The sequence below is a fragment of the Glandiceps talaboti genome, chromosome 1 (assembly GCF_964340395.1).
Source record: "Glandiceps talaboti chromosome 1, keGlaTala1.1, whole genome shotgun sequence".
NCBI classification, from domain to species: Eukaryota; Metazoa; Hemichordata; class Enteropneusta; family Spengelidae; genus Glandiceps; species Glandiceps talaboti.
In genome coordinates, this window is record NC_135549.1 from 22,022,877 (window position 1) to 22,032,341 (window position 9,465).

General features: G+C 35.5%; 1 protein-coding gene across 1 annotated transcript in view; it reads left to right on the forward strand.

The window, feature by feature from the left end:
- Positions 1–2,496: 2,496 nt before the first annotated feature.
- LOC144441064 (kelch domain-containing protein 10-like) overlaps positions 2,497–9,465 on the forward strand; it is a 66,103-nt gene continuing 59,134 nt past the window's right edge. The window contains exons 1-2 of the mRNA XM_078130589.1: positions 2,497–2,844; positions 3,185–3,348. Of these exons, the coding sequence (XP_077986715.1) occupies positions 2,670–2,844; positions 3,185–3,348 (339 nt within the window). The 5' untranslated portion in view covers positions 2,497–2,669. The remainder of the gene's footprint in view (positions 2,845–3,184; positions 3,349–9,465) is intronic.

The window sequence follows — 9,465 nt, forward strand, 5'->3', positions numbered from 1 at the left end:
AGTTTTTCGGTTAATGATTCCTCTATTGCAAACTTCTAATCTTGTGCGTGAGCATTAAAGTTAGTATCTTTAACCTAAATACAAACGTACGTAGTAACCTACATGATGTACATACAGAAAAGTACAATATACATATGGCAAAAGTCACATCACAAAGTAAGGCTTCATTACTAACAGATTGTCGACAGTCGACTGTCTTGAGCATTCCAGTGAACCAAGAGAGTTTTGAACTAATATATTGTGAAACTTATACCTGCATAAATGTGAAACATAAGTTCACCCCGCTATCCGGCTTATTACCCATATAAAAGTTTATCTCTCTGGTACGATATGTTGTAGAATGTCAAATCCCACGTACCGTATTAGATGTAATACTGCAGTCATTACAATTGGGATAACTGACTCGATCAAGGTATGGGACACTGCGTGTGACAAGCACACACCCCTTAATAATTCAACGTGTACATACAGCGTACCGATCAGCGCAGAGTACCGATATTAAACTGGACTGACAAGGTTGTCGACATTATTTGATTTATACGTCGGCGAACCTTTTGGGTTCATTACTAATAATTGTAAATATCACAAATCCAAAAATAACAATTTTTCTACAGTTTTACTAGTACACACTGTGTGCCATTAGTTTTATGTGTAATTTCAAAGATTTAAAAAAAAAACATCTCGAAAAAAGGAAGACTTCTTTAATTCAACGAAGTAACTGGCATATATCACCAATACGAAGAGGGCGGGGTATTGTAAAAACAAAGGCAATTCAAATATATTAGTAGCGGGCGCTCTTGAATTTCGGTAAGCTTCTTGTTAGTGTTACGACGTGTGACCGTTCGGAGTCAGTTACAGATGAAAGCCACTAATCTTTTGCAACTTTGTTTCTCCGTTCTCTTAGCCGCGCGTTTACATATAAATACACAAGAATAGCAGTTAAACCATTTTTTTCCTCACATGAAAAAATCAACTTTGTCGTCATCATCCCAGTGTCATCATCCTCGAGCTCACCTTTGAAATCCCTAAATGCATTGTATGATTCAATGAATGTTTTCTGGTCGTAACACTGCTAATCGTAAATATCACTATACTGTGGTGTTAGGCACCTGCTATATAGTTTAAATCACCATGAAGAAATTGCCATTTGTATATAGTTTAAAGTACACCCGAGCCATCCATCTAAAATGTTTTCCTGGGGAGTGCGTTTCGTTCATCATCTAAACAGCTGCTTGTGCTTCTCACCGAGTCACAGTCACTGAGTTTCCGTGTGCGCACTCGGTTATTGAAATCTAGAATCGGTGTTGTTCATGGACTGTGATGTTCCATTACGGAGTACTTTTCTCAATGAACTGCTGTAGCACATTGTACAAAGTACGCATTTATTGAACAGACAGGTAGAGGCTTTGTACCCAGTAGACGCTATTAGACAAGTTTCTTTCCTCAAATTAAAAAAAAAAAAGTAAACAATTTAAAATGTTATGCATGCCTCGGGACATTAACCGGATGGTTTTAATCATTTAAAATTCCACGACAAGATATACAATCGACTGTTATTGCGTTTAGTAAAAATGTATTTCATGTACATCATATAGTTGGAAAGTTAATGATGCGACCAGCTCAGTGATACGATTTGACGGGGGCTAGCGATGGAGTGTGCTTAAAGTTACTAAGCCATAATATCAACGAATACAAGAAAATAAAAAAAAACACCACCGGATTATGCGATAGGTACAAGTAACTGGAATCGTGGTGATTTTTATTATGAGGATTCTAATAAACAAAGGCATAGTTTGAAAAATGCAATTTCTGTGAAGAAAAAAATTACGACCAAGCGAATTATCTCCGAAACTGAAAAACAATAGAAAACAAAAAACCCGAAAGATCAGATTCAAAAATACATATAGGCCATGCCAAGTAGGTGTTGAATAATAGTTGGAATTGTTACTATACGCGCATTTTGAAAAACAAAAACTACTAGTTATATACGTACTATTTAAGAAGAACAAAGAAAATCAACTTTAATATATGAAAAAATGAAGTTTCCCAATCGTTGAATTTCGGAAAATGGAAGTTAGTTGAGAAATTTTCCGATAGAGACCTAAAAACCGGTGTTTTGTATTTGATGGAATAAACGCTCACTCTGTTGACGAACTGATATGAGCCTCCCAATTAGTATCAAGATTGCTTGCTAACAGTTGGTCTCTTCATCCATTGCCGGGGGCTTGATATTACGATTCGTTGACAACGTTGTAAACTCCAAGTCAGAATCATCTCCAAACAGAGGAACATTTCACTACGCAGGTGTCAGCCGCAGTGACAGTTTGCTCGTGTACTGAGTTTGATCCATCCATTTTTTTTTCTTTACGCCGATTCGATAGAATTTTTACTCATGTGACTTTGTTAATGTGGACATCTATTTTTAACATCACCTGGTACACCGTATGCTATTGTCATAGTTTGCGTTAATTTATTACTGTGTTGGATAAGTCACCGTCGGAAGTGACTCATTGACAGTCATACTATGTGCACTACGCTCTTTATGCAGTCTCTCATGCATGAAAAGGGCATTTCCCAAGAAGCGTCGCTAGCAAACAGTCACTCTAGTCATCGGCTCTGTTTTCACTACACAACTCTCACATTTTCCAAGTACTAGCGGTTTTGTTTTCATGATGCCGCACCAACCGTTACTTGTGATGTGGAATCGCAGTATGCACCTGTATGGCTATCGGGGAGAAAAGAAACGCGAACAAAGAAACGCACCAAAACATCGGGCCAAGATGGCTGCCCCCTTGCACATAGGACGGGTAAAACATGTCAAACCCAGAAGAAACCGAAAAATGGGTAGGTTATCCCTGTCCTTAAAGCTGCGTTACAAATGCAAAGGGAGGGGGATAAAGTGTGGGTTGGCCTGGTATCGAAGAAATTAGAAAATAACGCAATATCTTGGATTATTTAGGTGATATTTGCGATGATAAAAAATCCATACCACCTGTAAGTGTAATAATGAAGACATCATCTTTGTTTTTATACCCTTTCCTTGAGTCGTAAACCTCTTAAAGATATAAGTAATGTCAAAATATAGTTTTAGTATGCATCTATCTTAACAAGTCAAGAGTTTGTTGCTATGCAGCTTTACAGCTACGCATGCACCTTCTAAAATACTGTGTTCTGTGTTCTGCAGCCAAGTCGAGACCTTATTTTGTCGAAGAAAGAAAACCGTACGCACGGAGCGGTCACAGGGCCGTAGCGGACAACACGAACCTGTACGTGTTTGGAGGCTATAACCCCGACTTATTTGATGATCACTATGAAGATGACGACTCGTGTAATCCATTATTCAGAGAGGTAGGGTCGTTTCATCTTAATAAGTATTTTGAATACAATTTCTCCGGGGTACGATGCACGGACTTAGCTGCAGCCTGTAGGACTCAGCTGCACAAGCAAGAGTGACTATTGTTGCTTTGTATTCATAGCGTCTAGGGTAGGGATAATTAAAGCTGATAACCTGTCACTTAAGAAGAATCATGTACCAATAATGACCCTGTTTTGCTGCGCAGCAGGTGAGGATGTTTAACCCATATTTACCAGTAATAGGTGTAAGTACGGGAATTTGCTCCAGAATTCTCTAGATATGTGTTGAATACATATAAACGGGGATAGTGTTTGATTTATGGCTGCTAGATAGTGGAGAGATGGTTTATGCATGAAGCAAAAACTAGGAAAATGTAAAAAAAGAGGAAAGTTTGTGATGCTGCTCATCTTGTAATACTAACAGTGCTTTTGAAGACATTACTGAAATGTGATAATATAATTTTATAACAAAAACAAAAAAATGAAATAAAAATCCCCATTGAATCAATTTTGTGAAGTTGTAACATTGCATTAAAAACTGTAACAGAAAGTGAAATTCCTTCAAGGAGAAAGCGTTTAGAAGTGTTTTAAACTCTCCTTTAAATTTGTGAAATTCAGTTCATTTCTTCCAAAGTTTTAAATAAATTGTTATAATCATAACACCCAATCATATTCATTAGCATGTTTGCTCTTCGTGTTTTCAATATGTATTGATTTTTGAAGGTCTGTCACATTACCGTTTTAAAATTAATTAATTAACTGCTTTCAGTTTTTTCTAAATTAATAATTGTTTTTTTTTTGCTATGACAAAGTTTTGCATATTTGAAATATTGCATATTGAAAAAAAAATGGAAAAAGAATTTAGTTGTGAACTTTTGGTGATATTAATGAATGCATATGATGCAGACTCAATTATGTACAAATTGGTATTTCATTGAACCAGGGATGCTGCAGAATTGTTTAGTTGTGATTTCAGACAAACAAATAGTTCAAAAAATAAATACAATGTAAGTAAAAAAATACAAAAGCAAACAAAAGATGCCACTTTAGGCCTAACAAAAAAACTTGTGTGATTCCGATTATGTTCAATTTTAGAATTTAGGTTATTTTTTATTTAATTTAAAAAAAATATTTGTTTATATATGTAAGTGTCTAGTTCAGGTAGTTATGTTTTCCATATGGTCTCTGTGTTATTGGTTTCTTCTCATCAGATGTACAGCCATTACAGATTGGAAGAACAGTTTTATATTGTCATTTTAAGTTGATGTCAGTCTCCACATCAACTATTTCTTACGAGACTTCACAATTTTTTCAATTTTGTTATTTTTTTTCTCGAATATGCAAACAAAATTTAGGGTCGGCATGAAAAACTAGCTATGTGGGGTTGGGTAACCGGAACTGAGTTGAGGTCTGCCCAGCCACATTTTTCCCCTTCTTTTTCAGTTTACTATAATACACTTATTTTTCAGCCTTCTTTGATTCTCAGATGTCAGGGAATAAAATGACCACTTTAGGAGTAGATTGTTTTACCTCTGAAAGTTAATGTCTATTTCCTTATACAATTAATCTTAAAAGGGCTAGTGCTATTTCACAAACAAACAAACAAATTAGCATACAACTATATAAACAAAAGCTGGCCACTTTGACGTGAGTGCACAAAACTGCATGTAGTGACATTCAGGCTGTAATTTCCTAACATTTAGCCTTACTGTTTAAAAACACAAATGATAACTAACTAAACTAAAATAGCTGGTGCACTTCAAAGACATTTACTCCATTCAGATTAAAATTTCACACTAGCTAATACCCCTAACAACAATTCCATGGACATGATCCTGTACTCTCACGTCCCTAACCCAAATGTCACAGTTTCATTCATTTCATCTGTTTGAAATAAGAATTAGTACACAACACATATATGGCCAAGTGATCTTCAGTCTTGCTGTATTAAAAATACATACACATTGTAGATAAAAGGTCAGTGTGAAAAGAAACCACTAAGACAACACTACACCTTCTTGTAGTAGTAAAGTATGTAATATGTGTAACATGTAGGGATGTATGGAGGGTATACTAAAGTACTTAGATTGCCATCTGTGTGCTTAGATTGGCTATTCAAGATCAATAACACCTTGATTAACTCATTAGTATGCAATCACACATACCACCAGAAGATAAAAGTGACACTAATGAATGTTAATTAACCTCAACACAAGAATGTCAAATACAGTCTCTGTTGTATGTAATTTTGTAATGGATGTGTTTGGGGACATGATAATGGCAGTAATCATAGAATGAAGTGACTGCTTTGTGTCAGGGGTGTTTAATCATCAGGTTTTTTTTGTTAGTCATAAGACCTCTATGCTGAATGTGACTATAATACATGGAATAAAGAAACTTCACATACTTCCAAAAGTAAGAACACTTTTTTTGTTGTTGTTGTTGTTGCAATTATAAGCTGGAGACTTGTGAATGTTTTCACTTTTGGTGAAACCAATTATCAGGGAAGTGCAACTTGAATAACATATCAACATGCATCAATTACCAACTAGGCTACTCTCAATTTAATTTAACACATCTACCAATTAGTTTATGTCACATCCTGTCCAGGGCTTAAAATTAGTAGTTCAAGGCACATATACATGTATGACTAAACATTGTATCTAGACTACCAAATTAGCAATAGTCCAAGGAAAATTACTACATAGACTACTAAACATTGTATCTAGACTACCAAATTAGCAGTAGTCCAGGACACATAGACTACTAAACATTGTATCTAGACTACCAAATTAGCAGTAGTCCAGGACACATAGACTACTAAACATTGTATCTAGACTACCAAATTAGCAGTAGTCCAGGACACATAGACTACTAAACATTGTATCTAGACTACCAAATTAGCAGTAGTCCAGGACACATAGACTACTAAACATTGTATCTAGACTACCAAATTAGCAGTAGTCCAGGACACATAGACTACTAAACAGTGTATCTAGACTACCAAATTAGCAGTAGTCCAGGACACATAGACTACTAAACATTGTATCTAGACTACCAAATTAGCAGTAGTCCAGGACACATAGACTACTAAACATTGTATCTAGACTACCAAATTAGCAGTAGTCCAGGACACATAGACTACTAAACAGTGTATCTAGACTACCAAATTAGCAGTAGTCCAGGACACATAGACTACTAAACAGTGTATCTAGACTACCAAATTAGCAGTAGTTCAGGACACATAGACTACTAAACATTGTATCTAGACTACCAAATTAGCAGTAGTCCAGGACACAGACTACTAAACATTGTATCTAGACTACCAAATTAGCAGTAGTCCAGGATACATAGACTACTAAACATTGTATCTAGACTACCAAATTAGCAGTAGTCCAAGGTACATAGACTACTAAACATTGTATCTAGACTAACAAATTAGCAGTAGTCCAGGATACATAGACTACTAAACATTGTATCTAGACTACCAAATTAGCAGTAGTCCAAGGTACGTAGACTACTAAACATTGTATCTAGACTACCAAATTAGCAGTAGTTCAGGATACATAGACTACTAAACATAGTATCTAGACTATCAAATTGGCAGTAGTCCAGGGTACATAGACTACTAAACATTGTATCTAGACTACCAAATTAGCAGTAGTCCAGGACACATAGACTACTAAACATAGTATCTAGACTACCAAATTCATAAGATAGAAGTCTGTATAGATCAATTGAAATGAATGGAATACTGTAGCTGAAACAAATTCACTTGGCAAAATCTGAATAGCAAGCATAGTAGTTAAATTCAAGTCCTGATTGCACAGGTTACTTGAAAAGCTACTGATAAATATACTTTTTTTTGTTGGAACATAAATAGTACACAATGAAGAAACAAACTGGCTTGTCTCAGTAAAGCTCAACCCTGACTCCCTGTTGGAAGTTGTGTCTGTAAACAAAATGATTTATATAGCGTTCAGTCCAACTAGTAGAGTGAAATCAAAGAATTGAGAATATTGAAGGTCTCACTGAACCAAATCTACTCTGAAAGCTCCTCTTTGGAATGTATTGTCACTATTTCAGTGTTTCAGTCAGTTTTATAAATGTGTTTGACATAAAAATACTGTTATTAGAATTAGTCCCCAAATGGCAAATGGGTGAAATGGTGGCCATATTTGTCTTAACAGTTCATATTTTGCCCACTAACTGAGAACCTTAACATATAGATATCTTATTTGAGTGTGTAGTCTACACTTATGTAATCTAATAGCCAAAAGTATTTAAAGTGTACATGTACACCTCTCTGACATGCATGGCCCAATTTCAACCAAACCTAGCACAAATGTCAAGTACAGTAGTCCAATTATGTACATCACATTATTTGATGACCTTCCTAATAATGACTATAAATGATGGCCATATTTGTTATGAAATTCAGAATATGAATGAGTAAGTTGAAATGTTGGGGAGTGTATTTTCATGACGATTGTTCTTATAATTATAACTTTAAAGTGGAATTGTAGCAGAACAGAAACAGTATTCTTCCCACTATAGAGAAAGCACTATAGAGAAAGCACATTGCAAACACTATCCTTGCCACCCAGGCCACCATAGTTGACAGCTTTCTGCTGTGCTTCGAAAGTGTTCTACCATCCTTGAACTTCAGTCATCTTTGTGTATACATGTGACTTTGTCAGACATTCACATCACATGCTGATCATTATGCAAATTATTATGCAAATTAACATGTTCATGATATGTAAATCATTGATTGACGAAAATTAGCTACATCCTTTCAATTTTAACAATGGGAGAACATTGCAACAGCTGGTACATGTTCACAAGTAAAATCATTGCACTGTGACAAAAAATAGCACATTTGGTGTTGCTGATATTATCTGTGACAATGTCTGTAATTAAAAAAAAAATGATAAAATATTCTGCTTGTGGCCTGAGTTATATCATACCCTTTTCATATGTCCAATGTCTCCATTTTGTAAATCTACCCAGTTTAGATTAGGATTAAAATTTAGGTGTGAAAATCAGTCATCTGGCTGAGCTAAAAGTTGGTCCAGAACAAAAGAATAATTCCATGAAATCCTGATGACTCTACTTGCCTTTAAAAAAATTATATTTGTGATAAATGACCTAGTATATACTTTCCAGGCTTCTATGGAAACCTAGTGAAAAGAGTATTTTTGTAAACCATGGTGTGGTTGACTTCAAAAGTACAACTCAACACTCTCTCAGTCTACAAATGTGTACACATGTATAAGATACAAGGCAGTGTTACTATTACTTTTATCTGTGTACACGTATCTTCAACGAGTGGCTATGAATTAAGGAACTTGATGTCGATGAGTTTTACTCACATCATGAATCACATAATTTGTGCGTCAATGATTTATATCTGTGACTATACACAACACCAAAATATAAAATCCCTAACACAAAACATGCTCTTTTCCCAAGGGTTGCCATTATAGCCTTATTTTCCTCTCGTTAATATTCCCTGGAATGTTTCATGATGTGACCTAATCATCCAAGAGGTGTGAAACGCAAGAGTTTTGGTCCATTACGTATGTGTGAAGAGATGGAGAAACGCAGTCGAATAATTGATGTATGATCCTTTTAAAACAAGCAATGGATAGCTTTATATGTCTCACTTGTGTCTTGTATGCATTTAGGCCACTTGAATTGAACTAGGTGATGTTTTGTCTGTCTGGTCGGGTCAGACTTGCTGTTAAATCTGAACTATAATAAGGTGTTGTTAGAGTCATTATTGATGGTTTGGGTGATGAATGGAATTGTGTATGTGAAGGCGGGGGGGGGGGGTGTTGATGTAAAAATGTGTGTAATTTAATGTCACATGTACATAAATACATGTGTGTAAATGAGAATAGGATAATACTATCAAACTGGAGAATTGACTCTTGAATAGCAAAGTACATATACACTTGTTATGGATAACATGTGCAACTCTATATGTCGGGGTTCAGGCTGTAACATGAAGTTTATGTGAACATCATGACATACTTGGTACTACTACCTTGAGTACAATGCACTTCTTGTATTCCTGAGTAAATCTATCATTTCTATACATCTACA